Below are 24,882 nucleotides of genomic sequence, written 5' to 3'. Positions count from 1 at the left end.
CATGTATAACTTCTACGTCAGCGACATCGATGATTGCTTGACCGGAGACTGCACCCTTATACAGTACGCAGATGACGCAGTGGTTTCAATCGCTGCCAAGAAAGAAGTCGATCTGCTAGAACCCTTGCAAGATACTCTGAACAACTTGGCCCATTGGGCAGTTGGAAAGGGTATTGAATTCTCTCCGGAGAAGACGGAACTGGTCGTTTTTACGGGGAAGCATGAACCGCCGCAGCTCAATCTTTCTCTCTCGGGAAAGACTATCGAGCAGTCGGACCACTTCATGTACATGGGTACCATCTTTGATCAGAAGGGAACATGGGGGAAGCACATTAACTACCTGAAACAAAAGTGCCTGCAAAGAACTAATTTTCTGCGCAGTGTCTCTGGCAACCGGTGGGGTGCTCATCCTTCTGACATGCTTCGACTGTACAAGACAACGATACTCTCGGTGCTGGAATATGGCAGTTTCTGCTTCCAAACAGCTGCAAAATCACGCTTGTTGGTTCTCCAGCGGATACAGTACCGAAGTCTTCGCATTGTCTTGGGATGCATGCACTCAACTCACAACATGACCCTCGAGGTCTTGGCGGGAGTGTTGCCTCTGCGAACTCGTTACTACGAACTGTCTTACCGGTTCCTGATCCGGTGTGATTACAGGAATAAACTGGTAATTGACAATTTTGAAACGTTGCTGAACCTTCACGTTGAGTCTCGGCGCATGCTTCTATATTATGACTTTATGTCATCGTGGGAGTGGAGCCCGAGCACAACGGTACAGCGCACGCCTCCGTTAACCAGCAGCACCCGGATTGGCTTCGACACGTCCATGAAAGCCGATACTCGCGGTATCCCAAACCATCTTCTGCGGGGAGTTGTACCGTCGATCTTCGCATCAAAGTACAGCCATGTTCCTCCAAACAACAGATTCTTCACCGATGGCTCCAAGCTCGACGGCTGTACGGGCTTCGGTGTTCATCATGAATCTTATCAGCTGTTCTTTAAGCTGAAGGACCCGAGTTCGGTTTACGTCGCAGAGTTAGCCGCGGTTTACTGCGCACTGCGAATCATCGAGACCATGCCACCTGACCACTACTTCATCTTCACCGATAGCTTTAGCTCTGTTGAGGCTATCCGGTCTCTGAAGCCGACCAGGGAGTCTGCGTTTTTCCTCACGGAAATACGCAAGACTTTAAACAACCTGGCGGCTCAGTCCTTCAGCATCACGGTGGTATGGGTCCGCGCTCATTGCTCGATTCCGGGTAATGAGAAAGCGGACTTGCTCGCCAAGAAGGGTGCTGAGAGTGGAGACATTTTTGAAAGGCCAATTAGCCTACAAGAATGCTACGGTTTTCCGAGGCAGCGTGCGCTTCTGGATTGGCAAACACAATGGGACGGAGACACCAAGGGACGTTGGATGTATTCCATACGACCTAAGGTGCAAAGAAAAGCCTGGTTCAAGGGAATGGACTTGACGCGTGGATTCATCAGAACGATGTCCCGCCTTATGTCGAACCATTACTCGTCCAAGGCTCATCTGTACCGTATCAACATGAGTGATACGAACTTATGCGACTGTGGGCAGGGTTATCAGGACATCGACCATCTCGTATGGGCGTGTCCAGATCACCAGGCTCACAGAATTAAGTTGAAAGTTACCCTCAGGGCCCGAGGAAGACCACCAGAAATTCCGATGCGAGACGCGTTATCTCAACTAGACCTTGATGTTCTCTATCCGATCTATCAGTTCCTCTTAGATTCCAATATATCTATTTAGTTTTTCTTTCAGTTAGTTTTCCTTCAGTTAGTTTTCCTTCAGTTAGTATAACTCGCCTTCACACAAAGCCGTCGTTTCTGGTTGCACCGGAAGCAAAGCAAGAACGCCCCAGCAGCTGGACACCGAGTTGCGGCTGAGGACAAAACGCAAAGGCCAGCAGAGCCAACCAAGACCCCTACACAATCCCCCTTCCCTTCCCACGCCTTGTCTTTAACATCAATCCCTTCCCTACTAACCCCGAGTAGGCCGCGGGTAATCGGCTCCCCTCCCACTAACATTTACACACAAGATCCTCTGTAATTATTAAGTCAAATGTAATTACAAAAGCCGACTCGGTCCTAACCAGGTCCCAGTACCGAAAAGGACCTAATAAAAATAATTTTATGAGAAAAAAAAACCATGAAAGTATGTTGCTGGCTCTCCTCGTCCTCGTCGCCGTCGTCGCAGCCTACTCGATCTCTCTGTTTCTTGTTTGGTTTGCCTACTTCGTCGCCGCTTCCACCCCGGGCCTGCTTCGATGCGACGGACGACGATGTTGTTGTGTGTATTTTGTATATAAACACAACACAAAAACAAGCGCACAGATCGCGCACAAAACATAAATCATGCTCGCTGCTGCTGCTTGTTTGTCGATGATGCGAACCTCTCTCCCGCTCTCTCGCGTTCTTTCTCGCTCTCTTCGTCGCCTACTGCCGACTCGGCAGAGAACTGGGAGTGGCTTTCAAACCGAACGTGGCACTCCGATTGGTTCGCGGCGTTTGTTTGCGCAAATATTTATATAAATCTTTTCATCGCCTCCTCGCTTCTCCGTTTGCTTCTAACAAAGTTGTTTTTGTGTTGTTTGGATGTTGTTGCGCGGGCCCAGGCCAGGAGTCGACCAGTCTCGGCCAGTTCAGTGCTTGTTTGATTTTCCACCCAGCAAGAGAGAAGCCCGGCGCTGTTCGTGAGTTTCGTGCGCGCAATCAAAGCAGGCCGTTTTGGAATTGTGCCGTCGGTGGTTGGTCGATCGGTCGGTCTACTTGGATCGATTTTTGGGACTGTGTCAGTGCCAGTGCCAGTGGGTGTAGCGAGAACAATAGAAGATTTATTTTTTCGGAATAACGATTTAAAGAACGGTGACACGGTGGAGGAAAACAGAAGATTCAGAACCATGCTGAACTGTGCGGATTTAGTGCAATTCGACCAGTACAGCTTGCAGCTGTACAATTACGCGATGGTCGAGCGGTTCCGGACGAATCAGTTCTTCAACTACGGGAATATTGTGACTGATCCGCGCACGTTGTCGCGATTTTTCAAGCCAGCGGTGTACGGTGTGAACAATCCGGCCGGGATCGACGTCGGCGCCGGGCCGAGCGCGCTGCTGGCGGACGCCAGCAAGCTGTCCTCGGCTCCGAAGCCCCAGTACAGCTACATCGGGCTGATCGCGATCGCGATCCTAACCTCCCCAGAGCGAAAGCTCGTCCTCTCGGATATCTACCAGCACATCCTGGACAACTACAGCTACTTCCGGAGCCGCGGCCCCGGCTGGCGCAACTCCATCCGGCACAACCTCTCCCTCAACGATTGCTTCATCAAAGCAGGCCGTTCGGCCCACGGCAAGGGCCACTACTGGGCCGTCCACCCCGCCAACGTGGATGACTTCCTCAAGGGCGATTTTCGGCGCAGAAAAGCCCAACGCAAGGTCCGTCGCCACATGGGACTCACCTCGGACGACGACATCTTCGACAACAGCTCCCCGCGCCAGTTCTTCCCACCAATCCCATCCTCCCCACCTCTCCCCCTCCCAGCCGCCGCGTACATGCCAACCGCCACCGATCCCCACCCCGCCCTAACAACCCACTATCAAACCACCCTGGACCAACATCAAGCCCTCATCATCAAAGGAGCCATGGAGAGCTTCTCCCGGAAGCGCCAGTTCGACGTGGAGTCCCTCCTCAAACCCGACGACGCCAACTCCCAGCAATCCTCCACCTCAGGAGGCCATGACCATCATCACACCCATCACCACCATCATCTTCAGCAACCAGCGGAAAAGAAGGCCAGATTTGGCGCGACGACTCCGACGCCGCAGCCAGCGCACCTCCACCATCCGGTGGCTGCGTTCAACAGTTTGGCTGCGGCCGTCGGCGGACTGGTGCCGAAGGTGGTGCTGCCGCCGAAGGAGACCTAAGAGCGTTTTGCCTGCTTCTCTTTTATGTAGTATGTATGTATAATATGAATAGTGCTAAGAGAAATACTTCCTTACAAAAACAACAAAAAAAAATCTTGATAAAAAAACACACGCGAACAATCCGTTGACTGTAAACCTAACTGTGACTGTAAAAGTGAAAAAAAAAATGATCGGAGAGCCTGCGGGATGGAAGAGGAAAATAGGGCTTGCCAGAGTGGTTAAACTTGTTGAAAATTGTACTTCAAATAAAAAAAAAAAACTATGTAAGTTGGAGTTGGTATGTGATTTTTGATAATTTTGATTTTTGCTGGCAAATTGTAAAAAAAAATTATACAAACAAAATTAAAAAAATAAAGTTCTGTCATTTTCAAGTGTAAAAGTAAGGCCAATGCAAATATTATTTAAAGTTAAAACTAGAAACTCATTGATTCATTGGTAAAATTTGTACAATCTACTCCTACTTCGTTGTTGAACGTTTATTTTCGTATTGCTATTCAAACAGAAATATAAATTTTGAGACCACCAGTTAAAAAAAAACCACAGAACCCAGGAACATTTATTTTTCAATAGTTCATTAATATTTTAAATAATAAAACAATTAAAAGACTTTGGATAGTCGAATCATAAAAAAACAAAAAAAAACACGTTTTTTATTTTCTTGCATTTTAAATAAAATTTGAGTACTGCGATCCCGTTTAAGTCGAATTTCATTGGTTGATTGTCTATTAAATAAATAAATTCATTTTCTTAATATTTCATCACCGTCATTTTTGCCGCCATCTTGGTTCTAAACATTCTAAATACTTCTAAATAGAGCCAATACGCACCTCCCAAGAAAAGGGTTTAAGAAATGGTTTTACGAACAGCAAAACAAAGAAGAGGGAACGATTTCTTGGGGCATTTCTTCACCCTCTCTGGCTTGCTTTCGCTGCCGATGCTTCCCATTTGATTTTTTCTTGACCGCTTTCTTCCGAAGTGCGTATACCGCTTTTAGTGATTTAACGTTGAGGGGCTCAAAAATCAAAAATAAGACAAAAAATTGGTTTTTTATGTTTCGACTACCTGAAGTTAAATTTTGTCAATGCCTTCAGATAATCGAGTAATCGCATTCGTTTGAAATTTTACCATTGTATTCAACTGTTTAACAGGAATCAACGGTTTTTAACAAATTTGAAGAACAGATTTTTGGTATAATGACAGATTTAAACTTAACCGATTTTTTATGTTGCCTACCGAATATTTGATATTTTCCGATTTCGATTGTTAAAAATTTGATAAATCACCTGGAAACAAACCGAAATTTTACCGAAAACGGTAATTTTCCACAGAATTCGTTCATATTTTATCAATTTATCATTTGCTTTGTTGTAAAATTTGAACGTAAAAGTAGTTCTCAGTAAAGTTTTGTTGGACTATCGAATCCATCAAAATAAAATTTAAGTCATTTGATAAAAGTATGCTACCGAATATTTCTCAAATAAGGATAGCTTTGTAAAAGTCGGTAAACCATCTGTCAAAATCATCAAATATATGTTTCCGAATTTAGAACTTCTTTCAAGTACAGTCCAGACTCGATTATCCGAAGGTTTGCATGAGTCTTCGGATAGTCGAATCATGACCAAATTTTTTTTTTGTATTTTCTTATCTTTAACATCAAATTTGAGTTCTGTGATCCCATTTTAGTCAAAATTGGATATTCGATTGTCTTTTAAAATGAAAAATGCATTTTTCAATATGTTATTACCGCCATTTTGGCCGCCATCATGGATTTCAATGTTCTAAATCATTTTAGAGTAGTTAATGGGTCATACTTAAACTCGTCCATAAAAATATGACAGCGAAAAAAAATGTTGATCACTATCATCATGTCATTTTTAGTTTATAATAAACTCAGTTGAATTTTCAATTATGATTCTAAGAAGTGGATTTTTGTTAGTTCAAAAAGTTTGATACATTTTAACATTCGTGATTTTTTTTTCGACCTTTTCAATGCTTGATTAAAAAAAAGCTTAACTTTTTAAAAGGTCTGCACATAAATTACGTATTTTTTCCAATATTGATATTTGGTGCCATAAAGTTAAGAAAATTTATGCTTCCGCTTAAATTTCGGAAATTCATTCGAAATTTGGGAAATATTTTTTTACGAGAATTCCCGGCCATTTTTTTCCCAAAACGGGTAAATCGGACGCTCTAAATAAATAATTTTAGACCACATTTTAAGAATTTTTAAAAAAATATTTTTACTGAAGAGATCAGAAAGTTTGACTTTTTAACATTGAAAATCGTACCAATTGTTAATTACAGGATGATTAGGTGGCTGTATCAGAAAAACTAATTACGCGACTTTCAAAATCTCAGTAAATTTTCTCAGCTATTCAGAAATCATTTTGTTTTTAATGGACAAGAATGTACACTATCTAAAATAAATTAAAAAAAAGGACATTTTGTTAATTTAACCTAAATCTGCTTTCAACACAAGAACGGTACACTTTTCAAAATTTCTCAAAAAGTTTTGTTCGATTACAAATACGATGTTACACCTAAAAATTATTTTTGAAGATTTTGTTGGAGAAAATTCCAGCAGCAGCTCAGAAGTTGGCTTTTTTTGTACACCAAAAACACATTAAAAATAAAGTCGAAGAGGGTAAAGTTTGTCAAAATCAATGTTTTAAGAGAAGTGGATGTGAATTAAAAAAGGCAAATTTTCTAGAATGTTATCAATTTTTTCTGAATTATCCTGATAAAAACCAAAAACTTTGCTAAAGATACTAAATCGATTACACAATTCCTTCTCAAGTTACAGATTATTGATTATTTACCATGTATTAAAAAAATCGTCAAACAAGTATTCCATATTCATATAAGATTTTAAATTCCGTTGAAAATTTTGTTTTTTTTTCTATTCTTAAAAATCGGGTTGCAATTTCAGTAAGTTTTTTTCTTACTCTTGATAATCTCTTAGTGATAAGCAATAATCGTTCCAAAATGGATTGAGATTTAACACACAGTTGAAAAGAACTCCAAAACTCTGTTATGTCCTGCGGATGAACAAATTGTAATATGATTATTCACTAATAAAACCGAATTGAATTGAATTTAAAATCGGGTTTCAAAAAAAATTTAGACAAATAGACCTACAACAACATCATTAAAACTCAAAAAAGCAATCACTCTACCCTTAAGTTCGAAGATGGTGTCATCCTTTTTTGAAGCAATGATTGTCAATGATGGATTTTGGATTTAGAGCCCAAAAATAGTAAATTGAAATGAAAAATGTATCACGATATGAAAAATTCTTCTAAAAAACAACGTGTAGAAAACCAAATTTTGATTGATGCTTTCTGGATCAAGATTTGAATGTTTTTCCGAAAACAAACATGGCCGCCAATTGGCCGACCGGCAATTATGCCTATCAGAGCCTTAAACCATCTTCAACTGTCAAACGCGTGTAAATGAGCTGCGGTAAATTCGAAATTTGACGAATTGTTGATTGATGATTTTTTAAGTGATGACGGTCTTTTTGTCAGTGGTTTAATGTTTTGAAAAAATGATTTCGATTGATATTGATCGATTTTCGTTAATTATAAATTTGAATTCTTCAATCATGTTCGGAAAAAAGATAAAGCATTATTTATTTATAAAAAAAAACAAAATCAAACGAACTGACTGCTTCAAATTTCAAAAATACCTCAGATTTGACGAAAAACATTTATCGATTAGTTTTGTGTCTTTTTTCCATTCCACGATTTTTAAAATACCATCTTTAGGAAAAAAAACTGGGATGTGTTTGATTAAAAATTTAAAAAATAGGTAAACGTTATGAAATTCAAGTGCTTCAAAAAAACGTTCATGTTATAATGCATGTATTTTTAATGAGACTTGTTTTTTAAATACAAAAAAACCCCTCTCTGATTTTTGGGGAAATTTGGAGGCGAGAGACAAAATCTCATAACATATTTTTTGTATAGGTCTTCCTTTTCAAATCTTATAAAAAACAACTACAAATAAAATTGTTTTTCAGTCTTAAGATGTGAAGAACTACTACTTTTTACGACCTTTTGCGGTACTTAACGTGAACATTTTACAAAAATTCTAGAGATTTTTAAACTGCTTCAAATATGCTGCAAAGAATGCATTTTAAATAGTGTCAAATCACACGGCAACTTCCATTGGAGTTTTAAAGTTTTTTGAAAAAAAAACATTTTTTCCTGATTTTTTAAGGTGATTATGAAGGGAGGACAGAACTTCCAAAAATATTTGCACTTTTGAATGGCATTACATTTTGTTTGTTTGGCAATGTGTCAAAATGATTGAAGAAATACTTTTTGATAATAATAATAAATTACCGAAAAAAACCGTTTTGTGGTATACAAGTCCTTTTTTAATTTGTTAGAGTTTTTCAAAGACAATATAATATTTTTTATTGAATCGAAACACAAATACGAGTTGTTACTTTAACAAGCAAAACCTAAGTCAAATTCAAGTTTAAATCATTCAACTCTAACTTACAAAATGTGCAAGTATAAAACTTTCTCTCAAATCTAAAATCTCATTCCTCTCTGGCAGGCCCTAGTTGTTAATCTAGCGATCCAAATCTTCTTAATTGTATTCTATTATATATTAAAAGCAACAACAAAAAAAAAACTGATAAAAAAATCAAAGAAAAAACCCCATGCGAATAAATGTAATTCAAAAACCAAATCAAACCCAAAACGCCGTCGTTCTCTTTTCTTCCTTTTTCCTGTGAAATCGCCATTGTTTTCCCGCAACTATCACATGCCCTCCCACGAGAATCAACACAATCATTTGTTGCAACAACAAAACAGTCCGCCTGCCCCGGAAGTGCCTTGTTAGCGCACCCGTTTCGGGAACCGGAACTAATTGTCCTGTCGACGGACGAGTGTGTCCTTCATTAGTCACACACAAACCCAATTGGTGTCCCAACAATTGAACAACAACAACAGCGAAACGAAACAGATCACAATCAATCGACATATTGTTCAAGTCGCATCCAAGAGGGTCATGACGCACGCGACGCACACAATCAACAATGGGTGCATTGTTTCCAGCGGGGGCTATCAAAGTAGGCTGCTGCTTACTGATGCTGTTGCTGCGGAGTGTGCGTGACTTTTTTCTCAAGGGAAAAAGGGATTAAAAAATATCAAATAGGATTATTTCGACTCTATTTGCGTCGTTTAAGAGGATTTCGCTTGTCGGAAATTAATTTGTTCGCTCGTTCTCTCTCTCAGGGGAGAGAAAAGGAGGGAAGGATTAGATTCGGGCGAGAAAGGAAGCCGGAAGTAAGTGCAGTAGCAGCGCAGATGGACGATTCTGCATTTTCTTGCTGCCAAGTCAACAACAGGTATTTCTTTTTTCTACGTTTTTCATTAGGGCGGATTATAAGGAAGGACCGTCGTCTTCGTCGATGGCTGATTAGAGAGGGTATTGTTCTCTCGCGGGGTGTTGGAGCGTGGCTCGAGAGAGGGTTTCGACAAGAGAAGCTGCACAATAAAAGTGGAGTGAAAAAGGTATCATCTTGATTACTTTTGTGGTTGTTCGTTTTTTTTTTTTTTTTTTTTTTCATAAAATTATTTTTATTAGGTCCTTTTCGGTACTGGGACCTGGTTAGGACCGAGTCGGCTTTTGTAATTACAAAAAACTTAATAATTACAGAGGATCTTGTGTGTAAATGTTAGTGGGAGGGGAGCCGATTACCCGCGGCCTACTCGGGGTTAGTAGGGAAGGGATTGATGTTAAAGACAATGCGTGGGAAGGGAAGGGGGATTGTGTAGGGGTCTTGGTTGGCTCTTCTGGCCTTTGCGTTTTGTCCTCAGCCGCAACTCGGTGTCCAGCTGCTGGGGCGATCTTGCTTTGCTTCCGGTGCAAACCAGAAACGACGGCTTTGTGTGAAGGCGAGTTATACTAAATAGAGGAAAACTAACTGAAGAGAAACTAACTGGAAGAAAACTAAATAGATATTTTGGAATCTGAGAGGAACTGATAGATCGGATAGAGAACATCAAGGTCTAGCTGAGATAGCGCGTCTCGCATCGGGATTTCTGGTGGTCTTCCTCGGGCCCTGAGGGTATCTTTCAACTTAATTCTGTGAGCCTGGTGATCTGGACACGCCCATACGAGATGGTCGATGTCCTGATAACCCTGCCCACAGTCGCATATGTTCGTATCACTCATGTTGATACGGTAAAGATGAGCCTTGGACGAGTAATGGTTCGACATAAGGCGGGACATCGTTCTGATGAATCCACGCGTCAAGTCCATTCCCTTGAACCAGGCTTTTCTTTGCACCTTAGGTCGTATGGAATACATCCAACGTCCTTTGGTGTCGTCGTCCCATTGATTTTGCCAATCCAGAAGCGCACGCTGCCTCGGAAAACCGTAGCATTCTTGTAGGCTAATTGGCCTTTCAAAAATGTTTCCACTCTCAGCACCCTTCTTGGCGAGCAAGTCCGCTTTCTCATTACCCGGAATCGAGCAATGAGCGCGGACCCATACCACCGTGATGCTGAAGGACTGAGCCGCCAGGTTGTTTAAAGTCTTGCGTATTTCCGTGAGGAAAAACGTAGACTCCCTGGTCGGCTTCAGAGTCCGGATAGCCTCAACAGAGCTAAAGCTATCGGTGAAGATGAAGTAGTGGTCAGGTGGCATGGTCTCGATGATTCGCAGTGCGCAGTAAACCGCGGCTAACTCTGCGACATAAACCGAACTCGGGTCCTTCAGCTTAAAGAACAGCTGATAAGATTCATGATAAACACCGAAGCCCGTACAGCCGTCGAGCTTGGATCCATCGGTGAAGAATCTGTTGTATGGAGGAACATGGTTGTACTTTGATGCGAAGATCGACGGTACAACTCCCCGCAGAAGATGGTTTGGGATACCGCGAGTATCGGCTTTCATGGACGTGTCGAAGCCAATCAGGGTGCTGCTGGTTAACGGAGGCGTGCGCTGTACCGTTGTGCTCGGGCTCCACTCCCACGATGACATAAAGTCATAATATAGAAGCATGCGCCGAGACTCAACGTGAAGGTTCAGCAACGTTTCAAAGTTGTCAATTACCAGTTTATTCCTGTAATCACACCGGATCAGGAACCGGTAAGACAGTTCGTAGTAACGAGTTCGCAGAGGCAACACTCCCGCCAAGACCTCGAGGGTCATGTTGTGAGTTGAGTGCATGCATCCCAAGACAATGCGAAGACTTCGGTACTGTATCCGCTGGAGAACCAACAAGCGTGATTTCGCAGCTGACTGGAAGCAGAAACTGCCATATTCCAGCACCGAGAGTATCGTTGTCTTGTACAGTCGAAGCAGGTCAGAAGGATGAGCACCCCACCGATTGCCAGAGACGCTGCGCAGAAAATTAGTTCTTTGCAGGCACTTTTGTTTCAGGTAGTTAATGTGCTTCCCCCATGTTCCCTTCTGATCAAAGATGGTTCCCATGTACATGAAGTGGTCCGACTGCTCGATAGTCTTTCCCGAGAGAGAAAGATTGAGCTGCGGCGGTTCATGCTTCCCCGTAAAAACGACCAGTTCCGTTTTCTCCGGAGAGAATTCAATACCCTTTCCAACTGCCCAATGGGCCAAGTTGTTCAGGGTATCTTGCAAGGGTTCTAGCAGATCGACTTCCTTCTTGGCAGCGATTGAAACCACTGCGTCATCTGCGTACTGTATAAGGGTGCAGTCTCCGGTCAAGCAATCATCGATATCGCTGACGTAGAAGTTATACATGGATGGGCTAAGGCGTGAGCCTTGTGCCAAACCCATGTAACTTATCCGGGTGATTGCCAGATCACCTTGCACAAAGTGCATGTGTTTTTCTGACAACAGGTTGATGAGGAAGTTGCACATCGTCGGATTGAGACCGCTCCGCCGCAGCTTTACTCCCAACACATCGATGGAGACTGAATCGAATGCACCCTTGATGTCTAGGAAGACAGAAGCCATTTGCTGTTTTTTACCACGGGCTATGTCGATTCCTGTGGCCAGCAAAGCTAGACAGTCGCTTGTTCCCTTGCCTCTCCGGAAGCCATACTGCGTGTCTGACAGCAAGTGCTCTCGTTCCATCCATGGTTCGAGGCGGTCGAGGATCATCTTCTCCAGCAACTTGCGTAGACACGACAGCAAGCTGATTGGACGATACGAGTTGTGGTCGGATGCCGGCTTACCGGGCTTTTGAATGGCAACCACCCGGACCTGTCGCCATTCGTGTGGAATTACGTTCTGCTCCACCAACGTGTTGAACAGTTTCAACAGACGCTGCTTGGCGACGTCCGGAAGATTCTTCAGCAAGCTGAACTTGATCTTATCCGGACCAGGAGCAGTGTTGTTGCCCGTCAATAGTGCTATGGAGAGCTCTACCATCGAGAAGGGAGGATTAGCATCGCTCCCATCAACAACGTCGAATGATGGTTGTGTCGGCACCGAGTCCGGGCACACCTTCTTGGCGAAATCCAATATCCACTTGTCCGATTTTTCCACACTCTCGTTCGGAACGGAACCTCTACGCATGGCCCTCGCAACGCGCCACAGAGTGCTCATGGACGTATCTGCTGGTAATCCTTCAACGAACTCCCGCCAGTACATTCGCTTCTTCCGCTTCAGAGTATTACTGTACCTGCGATCAAGAGCTCTGTACTTTTGGAAGTTCGCTCGGATTCCACACTTGCAGAAGTCCACATAAGCTTCAGACCTGGCCGCCGAGAGATCCGTACACTCCTTGTCCCACCAGGGAAGTGGAGGGCGCGTTCGGATGTACGGTCCCGGGACGGGTTTCGTCTGAGCTTGTATAGCACTGTCATAGATCAAATTAGCCAGAAACGCATATTCTTCAAGCGGTGCCAACCCAGCTCGCAACTCAACTCCAATGGAGACTGCCTCCGCGTACTGTTTCCAGTCGATATTTCGCGTCAGATCGTAAGGCATCTCCACCGTTGTCGATTGCTGTGGGCCATGGCTAACCAGAATAGCGATCGGCAAATGATCACTGCCACGAGGATCTTGGAGCACGTTCCAGTCACAGAGAACTGCCAAACTGTTGGAACAGAGCGACAAGTCGATGGCACTCGCCTTCGTACCGGACGTAGTTGGCGTTGGTGGTGTTGCAATCCGCGTAACTTGCTTGTCCCTGTTTAGGAGGGTCATCTGGAAGTCGTCGCACAGTTCATGAATCAGATATGCTTGAGGGTCTGTCTTGTGACTTCCCCACTCGATGCTGTGAAGATTAAAGTCACCCAGAACCAGTCGCGGTGCCTGCAACAGCTCAAGCATACCCCACAACTTTTGTCGAGTTAACGACACCTGTGGGGGAACATAGACGGACACAATGCAAATGTCCAGTCCTCTGATCCTGGCCTGTACTGCGACTGCTTCGATTCCTCCTAGCTTCGGGAGCGTGACCTTTCTAAAAGTGTGGCATTTCCTGACCCCAATCAGTACGCCTCCACCTCTATTTGGCCCTGCCCTGCTCTCTGTGATGATGTTGTACCCCCGGAAAGCTGGCGTCTCATCTCCGATAAGAAACGTTTCGCTCAGCGCAAACACATCACAGTCTCGTTCGAATGCGAATTGTTGAAAATCGTTTAACTTGGGGGTTAAACTTCTGCAATTCCATTGTAGAAAGGAGATGCCGTTTTTCGTTTTTGGTGTATTACCCATCAAAGGAAATGAACGACAAGAGGGGCGTCGTGCTAGCAAGCTGTTTCCCGATGTGTCTAGCGAGAGGCTCAAACCTCTTTATGATTAAACGCGTCGGTTCACTCACAAAAGAGCACAGCCATTCCACGATTGTGGAAAAAGGAAGGACTCCTTTGAAGGCATCGGTGATCGGATTCGGTTGAGGAACCGTTTTTAGGGGGATCTTTGGCAGCTTGGGAACGGGCTTCAGCGGCTTGAGAGGAATCGGTGCCGGCTTCGGTGTCGGCTTCGGAGCGGGCTTACCCGACGGACCGAAAGGAAAATCCTCCTCGAAGTTCAACGAGTCACTTTCCTTACCCTTGCCGCCAGCGGCTTTCCTGGACTTGGAAGCCTTGTTGCGCTTCGGGTTTGGCCCGGAAGAGTCACTTTCCTCGTCTCTCTGGAAGAGGACCTCCACATCGGATTCTTCGTCCCCCGAATCTTCGTCCGCCAAAGGAGCGAAGCGATTGGGATGGGTCACCTGACTAAGGATTTCCGCGAAGGACTTCTTGGAGCGTTCCCTCAAGGATCGCTTCATCTTGTCCTCGCGCTCCTTGTACTTTGGGCACTGCCGAGTTTTGTGCGGTTCCCCGCCACAAAGCAGGCATTTTTCAGCCTGCTTTTGGCAATCCACGTCCTTGTGGGGGCCGGCGCACTTTGAGCACTTGCTCTTGTTGCTGCAGTAGGTCTTGGTGTGTCCCAACTGCTGGCAGTTTTCGCAGCTCATCACTCGCGGAACGTACAATCGAACTGGAAGCCGAAGCTTGTACAGCTCAATGTAGTCCGGCAGAGCTGACCCTGCAAAAGTCACCCGGAACGAGGCAGAAGGAATGAACTTCTTCTGGCCACCCTCGGTGGTGACGTTGCCCAGTTGCCGGCACTCGAGTACCTCCACAGCTGGAAGTTTAGGGTTCTTGAAGCGTCCCACCGCCCTTGAGAGGTCGACAAGCGACAGACTGTCATCGGTCACCACGCCGTCGATCTCGACTTTGTGGGCCGGAATCCAAACACGGTACTCAATGCTGAACCGCAGATCAGTTACGATCTGATTAGCTTGCACCGCGGAGTTCACGATCACGCGGAGCTTGCTCTTGTTCAGCTTGGTACATTCGACCACCCCAGGATAGTGCTTCTGCAAATCCTTGGTGATCTGTACAAAGTTTAACGGCTTCTGTTTGGGCCGGAAGAAGACCACCCATTCCGTTTGCGATCCCTCTTGATACTGACGAGGACGAGGAATCGGTTTTTGGGAATGAGGATTCAGGAGCGGTGGGGGATTTGGATCCGGATTCGGCACCGGTGTTTTAGGAGGAATTGGATCTGGATTGGGAGAAGGAATTGGGTTTGGAGGCAAGGGGGGAATCGGGTCTGGAGTCAAGGGAGGAATCGGTGGTTGAGGGGGAACCGGATTCGGATCTGATTTAGGACGCTTTCGCTTCTTCCTCTTAGACCCGTCCGTGGATCCCCCTTTACCGTCAGCATCCTTATCCTTCAGGAAGTGGTCCCTGTTGGTGGTGTTTGAAGGAACTCCCGAGACAGAGTCCTTCATTTCCACGTCCTCGTCACCATCAATGGATGAATCGAAATCAGATTCCTCGTGTTCCGACTCGGTCGGATCCATGATTGAGGAAAAAAACGGAAGAAAACTAATCAAACCAAAAATAAGACTAAAATAACGCAGAAGAAATGAGAAAAAAAAAAACTAACAGGAAAAAAAAAACTATGAGAAAAAAAAAAAAAAAAAAAAAACTAAAAGCAAACAAAAAACTCGCTTTTCGCACTCACCGCCGAACTGGCCGCACTGGCTGCCGCCCGCAGCGGGATGCGCGGGAAGCTCGTTTGCGCGCGCTTGTTGTTGTTGTTGTGCTGCCTGCTGCCAGCCACGTAAACAACGGGGTTGTCTCCGACCTGGCCTGGCCGAAAACTGGTCCGCCGACCGCAGTCGACTCTCCGGGGCCGATTCCACCGACCAACGACCGTCTCTCGCCTCAGCTGCCTCCGCGGCCGCTGCTGCTGACTCCTCCTGCTGCTGCTGCTCGGATGCAGGAACTCGTTCCTCTTCCGCTGCTGCACCGCCGCCGTGTCCACGACGACCAGATTGTGGCCTCTCTGACCACCGGAACGGGCTTGTCCGCTCGCACACGCCTCGGAATCGCCGTGAAAAACGCGCCAAACACACCGCGAAAAAACACGACTAACCGCTGAGACTTCTGCCGGAGCAATGAAGGTAATATTTGTTTTGAGTGTAAATATTGTGAGGTGATTTGTCTCGGTTCGAGTGGTTTGTGGCAAATTTCGGTGATGCTTGAAAAAGGGCTTTATTGAATAATTAGGCTAATTGAAGCAATATGTCATTTCGACAAACTGAGCCATTTTGTATAATTAGAATTTCCATACAATCTCGTTAATGGAAATCAAAATTTGGTTATTCGAACGGCTGACAGCTAGCTTGGCGTTTGAGTGCTTCTTAATTTTGATGATGAACAAATTAATTCGAACTAGCGGGAATCAAATTACCGCGGTTCCAACTAGCGAATCAGCTCTGTTTTCGGAATTCTGTATTTTGAGAAGGAATTTTCTGATTAATTTGGTGTCTTCAGCAAAGTTGTACAATTTTTCAGAAAAAATAGGTAATAGGATTTTTTATTTCGCTTTTCACAATGCGATTTTTTTAATTTTGAGATATTTTATATTTGTTTATATTTGCGTTGAAAAATTTGGAATATTTTTAATAAAATGCATCCATGTAATTTTTGTAATTTTTGTAATTTTTGTAATTTTTGTAATTTTCGTAATTTTTGTAATTTTTGTAATTTTTGTAATTTTTGTAATTTTTGTAATTTTTGTAATTTTTGTAATTTTTGTAATTTTTGTAATTTTTGTAATTTTTGTAATTTTTGTAATTTTTGTAATTTTTGTAATTTTTGTAATTTTTGTATTTTTTGTAATTTTTGTAATTTTTGTAATTTTTGTAATTTTTGTAATTTTTGTAATTTTTGTAATTTTTGTAATTTTTGTAATTTTTGTAATTTTTGTAATTTATGACAATTTTGACAATTTTGACAATTTTGACAATTTTGACAATTTTGACAATTTGACAATTTTGACAATTTTGACAATTTTGCCAATTTTGACAATTTTGATAATTTTGACAATTTTGACAATTTTGACAATTTTGACAATTTTGACAATTTTGACAATTTTGACAATTTTGACAATTTTGACAATTTTGACAATTTTGACAATTTTGACAATTTTGACAATTTTGACAATTTTGACAATTTTGACAATTTTGACAATTTTGACAATTTTGACAATTTTGACAATTTTGACAATTTTGACAATTTTGACAATTTTGACAATTTTGTCAATTTTGACAATTTTGACAATTTTGACAATTTTGACAATTTTGACAATTTCGACAATTTTGACAATTTTGACAATTTTGACAATTTTGACAATTTTGACAATTTTGACAATTTTGACAATTTTGACAATTTTGACAATTTTGACAATTTTGACAATTTTGACAATTTTGACAATTTTGACAATTTTGACAATTTTGACAATTTGACAATTTTGACAATTTTGACAATTTTGACAATTTTGACAATTTTGACAATTTTGACAATTTTGACAATTTTGACAATTTTGACAATTTTGACAATTTTGACAATTTTGACAATTTTGACAATTTTGACAATTTTGACAATTTTGACAATTTTGCCAATTTTGCCAATTTTGACAATTTTGCCAATTTTGACAATTTTGACAATTTTGCCAATTTTGTCAATTTTGTCAATTTTGTCAATTTTGTCAATTTTGTCAATTTTGTCAATTTTGTCAATTTTGTCAATTTTGACAATTCGTTCAATTCGTTCAATTTTGTATTTTTAAAATTTTCGTAATTTTTATAATTTTGGTTATTTTGGTAATTTTCGTAGTTTTGGTTATTTTCGTAATTTTGGTAATTTTGGAAATTTAGGTTATTTTGGTAATTCTGGCCATTTCAGTCGTTTTAGCCTTTTTGGTCGATTTGGTAATTTTGATAAACGAAAAGTAGTTCAAAATAGCGAGGGATGTTCGGATCCAATCAATACCATTTTCATAACGTGACATTCATTTATTGATAAGTGACAATTTAAACAGATTTTGTGTCAATTTTGAATTATCAACTATGTTATTCGATGCTAACAGTTGAGTAGTGCCATTATATCACAGCATTCTAATCACCATCAGGGTAAATGGGGGACATTCTGAAAAGATATTCTAAGGAAAAGTACTTTAAACCTGGAAAGAGACTGAAGAAAATACACAAATCCAGTCCTGAAAAGAAAACCTAAAAAAAGAGAAATTCTTCGAAAATACCTTAAAATGTTAATACAAATGTAACCCACTTAAAATCCATCAGTCTCTTTGATTAAAATATAATATTTCAGTAAGTAAGTTCGCTTTTTACGTTAAAAGTCAATAAAATTCAACTAAAAAGTGCACAAATAAACAAAGCAAACCTTGCGTGATGCTCCACAGCTCGGACGAGGTGAAGACGCCGGTCGGCGCGATAAAGTCGTACGAAAAGGCCCGGCTGCTGTGATGGCTGTGGCTGTTGTTGTTGTGGTTACTGTTGCCATTGTTACCGTTGCCATTGTTTCCCTTGGAATATTTGCCGCCGCGGCCCGACGACGACGAGTTGTGCGACTTTTCACCCTGGTTTTCCTCGTCGCTGGAGGGGTTTTGTATTTTTTTTTTGGTTTTTTTAAGTGTGCGATAATGAAAAAGGGAATAAAAAGAGAAGAAAAAGAGAGAGAGAAAAAAGAATAAAGCAATGATCAAATTGTTTGCTCGGTTGACGATTTTGTTAGCCAAAAAAAGAAGGGGTAGTGAAAAGTATTGAATTTGTTGGGTGTAAAACGCTCAATTTTTCGCTACAAACTACCACAACGAAAAAAAAAGTAAAAACTAAGCTGTTTGGAGTTCTATATTTCAATTGAAAAGTTTTGGGTAAAAATTTGAAGGTGTCAAAAAAAGAAAACAACTGCCGACTACGAAAACAATCGCATCTACTGTCAATCAAGCGCTGTTTTGTGTGATTGTTTTGTTTGTACTTGGTTTCGATTTCGTTCGGATGTTGGTATAAAAAAGGTGCAGCAAAAAAGGTGTATTTAATATTTTTAACGTGTAAACTGTGTAAAGTTTGCGTACAAGGAGAGGAGTTCGAAACTTACCTGAAACCTGTTCGAAGAGAAAAACAAAAGAAAGGAGTTTATAGACGGGATTGTTTCTATTGGAATGATTTTGGTTTTGGGACGAGAATGCAATTGAAACATTTTTTTTCAGGATGATTTTCGGCTTAAATTTGGTTCCCAAACAGATGTTCCCACATTTTGACCATTTTCCGGCCACTTATCGCCTGAGAGCGATCGGGCCAACACTTTACGCCAAAATTCGCAGAATTTCACTTTCAGTTTCCCAAAAAAAATCTTAGGGGTCAATATTTGCCGTAAACAAACCGAAGCCCAAAAATTTGACCCGTCTTCACACCTTCACCGAAAGATCCCGATCTCGAAATTTGACGAAAGAGTTGAGCAAATTTCGCCAGACTCAAATTTCAACCTTTTTTTCCCCATTTTTCGTAAAGTGCTTATTGATCTGCGGTGTAAATATTGCCGTTCTCGGGGCAAGACAAAGAGTCGAACCCGAACGATTGTGAGAAAGAAAACAAAACAAAACACTTTTGAAGTGGTCTTTTGAAGCAAAGAGGTAGCACCCCGCGAGGATCAACTCCCGGTCGGTCCAGACAGACAGACAGACTCGCGCGAGATATTTTTCTTAATGTTGTTGTTTTATTGCTTGTTTTCCTTTGTCGACATCGATCGTCGCTGGTCCGTCGGACAAACAAAAGGCAGAGGCTAAACAAAACATGAAGAGGCGAAAAAAGAATCCACGTGGGAAGGAAGGGTGAAAAGAGATACACTCAAAAAAAGGTAAAAAAGAATGAAAAAATAGATGCTTCAGATAAAATGGATCTCCCGCGAAAAGAAGTAAACAACAAAGTAAAAAGAGGCTAAGTTAAATTATCTGACCGTCATCATCACTTCGGAGGATCGTCGGACCTTAAGATTTGACTTTTTAGTTCAATTCCGTTTTTTAAGTTACCTTTTTGCAAAAAACAACCTAGCTGTCAAAATTTGCAAAATACAGTCGACTCTCTGGTTGTCAATATCCAAGGGACCGTCGAGGAAGAGAAGCATCAGTTTAAAGAACGATGCAAAATGAAGACTCGATTGAAATTTGTTTTTTCTTGCTAACCAGCTATGGGAGCGAATCATGGCAACGTCCAGCAAACAAAAACAAAGAAATGTCAAACACCCTTCAAAGCTTCGTTTCTCAAAGAAAAATGTCTATGCAAGCCATGAGAAAGTGAAATTATTGACAACTGGAATAGATGTTTAAAGCAAATAGAATCCAAGGGACCGTCGAGGAAGAGATCCTTCAAGCAAGAGAAAATATCGAGGAATAAAGACAATCGAAGTATGCATATGCAGTGAGACACCCCCCAAGATGGTCAAACTGAACTGAGTTGGTCACCCTGTTGCTGTCTGTGGGAAGTTTCTTTTTTTTCTTTTCTCTCCGTTGTATATTGCTAATCAAGCAGGAATTTTGATGGTTTTAACCGGATTAATTTCCAATTAAGAATTACAAGGTAATGAATGTGTTATGTAAAAATAACAAATATTTGTTTTTTGGATAAACTGTACTCTTTTTAAGAGTTCAGTTGAAATTAATACTGAATTCTAAATTTCGGCCTTTTTAGACGCTTAAGCCAGTTGGCCTTTTAAGTCAATTAGCTAATTTTGGCCGTTTTGTCCATTTTGGTAGTTATCGTCATTTCTATCGTTTTGGTCATTTTGGGCGATTTGGTCATTTTGGTAGTTTTAGCCTTTTTGGTCGTTTTGGCAATTTTTGTCATTTTGTCATTTAACTCGATTTGATATTTTTTGTCTATTTAGCCATTCTGTCGCTTTGGCCTTTTTGGTCAATTTGGTCATTTCGGTCGTTTTGGCTTTTTCGGTCGATTTGGCATTTTGTATCATTTTGTCATTTAAGTCAATTTGGTCGATTTAGCCATTCTATCGCTTTGGTCTTTTAGGTCGATTTTATCATTTTTGCTATTTTGGTCAATTTGGCCTTTTTGGTCGATTTTGTCATTTCGGCCATTTTGCTACTTTGGTAAATTTGGTCATTTCGGTCGCTTTGGCCCTTTTTGGTCGGTTTGATCATTTAGGTCGATTTGATAATTTTGGTCAATTTGGTCATTTTAGTCGTTTTGATTTTTTTTCAATTTGTTCCTTGGTCGTTTAGGCATTTTTGTCGATTTGGTCGTTTTGGTCAATTGGGTAGTTTTGGCCATTTTTGTTGTTTTGGTCGATTTGAACATTTTGGTCGTTTTGGCTTTTTTGGTCGATTTTGCCATTTTGGTAATTTCTAGAGATTTTTTTTCAAAAGGACCAAAAAACTATTGTTTTCCATATGTTTATAGGACCTATTCAAAAAAAAACTCTAGATGTTGGCTATTTTGGTCGATTTGGTCAGTATGGAATTTTTTGTCGATTTTTGCATAAGTAGATTTCCAGAGTTTTTTAAATGGTCCTTTAAACATATGAAAGACAATAGTTTATAGGAAAAAACTTTAGATTTGGTTGTTTTAGCATTTTTGGTCGATTTGGTATTTTTTTACGTTTTTGGACATTTGGTAATTTTGGCCTTTTCGATAGTTTTGCCCATTTTGGTCGCTTGTTTTTTTTTTTTTTTGCAATTTTTGACGATTAGGTCATTTTGGACGATTTGGTCGATTTTACTAGTTCAATCGCTTTGTCCTTTTTGTCGATTTTGTCATTTCGGTCCTATAGGCATTTAAGTCGATGTGGTAATTTTGGCGTTTTGGCATTTAAGGTCGATTTTTTTTGTAAATTTTGGTCTTTTCAGCCTTTTTAGCCGTTTTGATCGTATGACAATTTTTGTCAATTTGGTAATTTCTGTTGTTTTGACCGTTTTGTAGATTGGTCATTTTGGGCATTTTGTCGATTTGGTAGTTTTTTGAACTTTTTGAAATCAAACTTCATTAAAAATGGAAAAAAAATTTAAGGTGTTTTCCTTCAAACTGTTGCTGTTTGTTTTCGGCCACAAAATTACTAAAACGGCCATACGACCAAAACTTGAAAAAAGGCCGAAATGTCCAAAAACGTAAAAAAATACCAAATCGACCAAAAAGGCTAAAACGACCAAATCTGCTGAGGAAAAAATCGATAAAATATTTCATGCAAATCGACCAAAACAGCCAAAATCTAGAGTTGTTTTTAATAGGTCCTATAAACATATAGAAGACAATAGTTTTTTTGGTAATTTAAAAAAAAACTCTAGAAATGATCAAAATGGCAAAATCGAACATAAAGCCAAATCGACTAAAATGTTCAAATCGACCAAAACATTCAAATTCAAATTCAGCTTATAATGGCCGAAACGATCAAATCAACAAAAATGCCTGAAACGACCAAGGATCAAATCCGAAAAAAATCAAAACGACTAAAATGTGTAATTTTGTGATTAAGTGGGTTTCGAGAAAATGTAATAGATTCGAACATTGATGCACACTGCATACCGGACTCATAATCAGCGTCACCCTGTTGCTGTGCACAGTTCTGTTCTCTTCAATTCGTTGTACATTTTTTTTTTTTTTTTTTTCATAAAATTATTTTTATTAGGTCCTTTTCGGTACTGGGACCTGGTTAGGACCGAGTCGGCTTTTGTAATTACATTTGGCTTAATAATTACAGAGGATCTTGTGTGTAAATGTTAGTGGGAGGGGAGCCGATTACCCGCGGCCTACTCGGGGTTAGTAGGGAAGGGATTGATGTTAAAGACAAGGCGTGGGAAGGGAAGGGGGATTGTGTAGGGGTCTTGGTTGGCTCTGCTGGCCTTTGCGTTTTGTCCTCAGCCGCAACTCGGTGTCCAGCTGCTGGGGCGTTCTTGCTTTGCTTCCGGTGCAACCAGAAACGACGGCTTTGTGTGAAGGCGAGTTATACTAACTGAAGGAAAACTAACTGAAGGAAAACTAACTGGAAGAAAAACTAAATAGATATATTGGAATCTAAGAGGAACTGATAGATTGGATAGAGAACATCAAGGTCTAGTTGAGATAACGCGTCTCGCATCGGAATTTCTGGTGGTCTTCCTCGGGCCCTGAGGGTAACTTTCAACTTAATTCTGTGAGCCTGGTGATCTGGACACGCCCATACGAGATGGTCGATGTCCTGATAACCCTGCCCACAGTCGCATAAGTTCGTATCACTCATGTTGATACGGTACAGATGAGCCTTGGACAAGTAATGGTTCGACATAAGGCGGGACATCGTTCTGATGAATCCACGCGTCAAGTCCATTCCCTTGAACCAGGCTTTTCTTTGCACCTTAGGTTGTATGGAATACATCCAACGTCCTTTGGTGTCGTCGTCCCATTGATTTTGCCAATCCAGAAGCGCACGCTGCCTCGGAAAACCGTAGCATTCTTGTAGGCTGATTGGCCTTTCAAAAATGTCTCCACTCTCAGCACCCTTCTTGGCGAGCAAGTCCGCTTTCTCATTACCCGGAATCGAGCAATGAGCGCGGACCCATACCACCGTGATGCTGAAGGACTGAGCCGCCAGGTTGTTTAAAGTCTTGCGTATTTCCGTGAGGAAAAACGCAGACTCCCTGGTCGGCTTCAGAGACCGGATAGCCTCAACAGAGCTAAAGCTATCGGTGAAGATGAAGTAGTGGTCAGGTGGCATGGTCTCGATGATTCGCAGTGCGCAGTAAACCGCGGCTAACTCTGCGACGTAAACCGAACTCGGGTCCTTCAGCTTAAAGAACAGCTGATAAGATTCATGATAAACACCGAAGCCCGTACAGCCGTCGAGCTTGGAGCCATCGGTGAAGAATCTGTTGTTTGGAGGAACATGGCTGTACTTTGATGCGAAGATCGACGGTACAACTCCCCGCAGAAGATGGTTTGGGATACCGCGAGTATCGGCTTTCATGGACGTGTCGAAGCCAATCAGGGTGCTGCTGGTTAACGGAGGCGTGCGCTGTACCGTTGTGCTCGGGCTCCATTCCCACGATGACATAAAGTCATAATATAAAAGCATGCGCCGAGACTCAACGTGAAGGTTCAGCAACGTTTCAAAATTGTCAATTACCAGTTTATTCCTGTAATCACACCGGATCAGGAACCGGTAAGACAGTTCGTAGTAACGAGTTCGCAGAGGCAACACTCCCGCCAAGACCTCGAGGGTCATGTTGTGAGTTGAGTGCATGCATCCCAAGACAATGCGAAGACTTCGGTACTGTATCCGCTGGAGAACCAACAAGCGTGATTTCGCAGCTGTTTGGAAGCAGAAACTGCCATATTCCAGCACCGAGAGTATCGTTGTCTTGTACAGTCGAAGCAGGTCAGAAGGATGAGCACCCCACCGGTTGCCAGAGACGCTGCGCAGAAAATTAGTTCTTTGCAGGCACTTTTGCTTCAGGTAGTTAATGTGCTTCCCCCATGTTCCCTTCTGATCAAAGATGGTACCCATGTACATGAAGTGGTCCGACTGCTCGATAGTCTTTCCCGACAGAGAAAGATTGAGCTGCGGCGGTTCATGCTTCCCCGTAAAAACGACCAGCTCCGTCTTCTCCGGAGAGAATTCAATACCCTTTCCAACTGCCCAATGGGCCAAGTTGTTCAGGGTATCTTGCAAGGGTTCTAGCAGATCGACTTCTTTCTTGGCAGCGATTGAAACCACTGCGTCATCTGCGTACTGTATAAGGGTGCAGTCTCCGGTCAAGCAATCATCGATGTCGCTGACGTAGAAGTTATACATGGATGGACTAAGGCGTGAGCCTTGTGCCAAACCCATGTAACTTATCCGGGTGATTGCCAGATCACCTTGCACAAAGTGCATGTGTTTTTCTGACAACAGGTTGATGAGGAAGTTGCACATCGTCGGATTGAGACCGCTCCGCCGCAGCTTTACTCCCAACACCTCGATGGAGACTGAATCGAATGCACCCTTGATGTCTAAGAAGACAGAAGCCATTTGCTGTTTCTTACCACGGGCTATGTCGATCCCTGTGGCCAGCAAGGCTAGACAGTCGCTTGTTCCCTTGCCTCTCCGGAAGCCATACTGCGTGTCAGACAGCAAGTGCTCTCGTTCCATCCATGGTT

At 42.0% G+C, this 24,882-nt stretch overlaps 2 protein-coding genes across 10 annotated transcripts in view; one reads left to right on the top strand and one right to left on the bottom strand.

Annotated features, from left to right (window-relative positions):
- The first annotated feature begins 2,243 nt into the window (after positions 1-2,243).
- On the top strand, positions 2,244-5,615 carry LOC120415070 (fork head domain-containing protein FD5). The gene has a single exon (XM_039576464.2). It carries the CDS (start codon positions 2,928-2,930, stop codon positions 3,945-3,947), a length of 1,020 nt encoding a protein of 339 aa, XP_039432398.1. The 5' UTR covers positions 2,244-2,927; the 3' UTR covers positions 3,948-5,615.
- Positions 5,616-17,844: 12,229 nt separating this feature from the next.
- Positions 17,845-24,882, bottom strand: part of LOC120415067 (nuclear factor 1) — a 53,372-nt gene continuing 46,334 nt past the window's right edge. For 8 of the 9 annotated variants that reach the window (XM_052708021.1, XM_052708018.1, XM_052708005.1 and 5 more), the window contains 2 exons: positions 18,146-18,357; positions 17,845-17,973 (listed from right to left, as the gene is read on the bottom strand). In XM_052708021.1, coding sequence (XP_052563981.1) covers positions 17,860-17,973; positions 18,146-18,357 — 326 coding nt within the window. In that variant the 3' untranslated portion in view covers positions 17,845-17,859. Of the gene's footprint in view, positions 17,974-18,145; positions 18,358-18,859; positions 18,867-24,882 lie in introns of all 9 variants that reach the window. The other variant, XM_039576454.2, reaches the window with a different exon arrangement.

This window comes from Culex pipiens, chromosome 1 (assembly GCF_016801865.2).
Source record: "Culex pipiens pallens isolate TS chromosome 1, TS_CPP_V2, whole genome shotgun sequence".
In the NCBI taxonomy this organism is placed as follows: Eukaryota; Metazoa; Arthropoda; class Insecta; order Diptera; family Culicidae; genus Culex; species Culex pipiens.
This window is presented reverse-complemented; position numbering and strand designations above follow the sequence as displayed.

What these genes read in the sequence shown, in the direction of transcription:
- LOC120415070 (XM_039576464.2), top strand. Translation starts at nt 2,928, where the DNA reads ATGCTGAACTGTGCGGATTTAGTGCAATTCGACCAGTACAGCTTGCAG.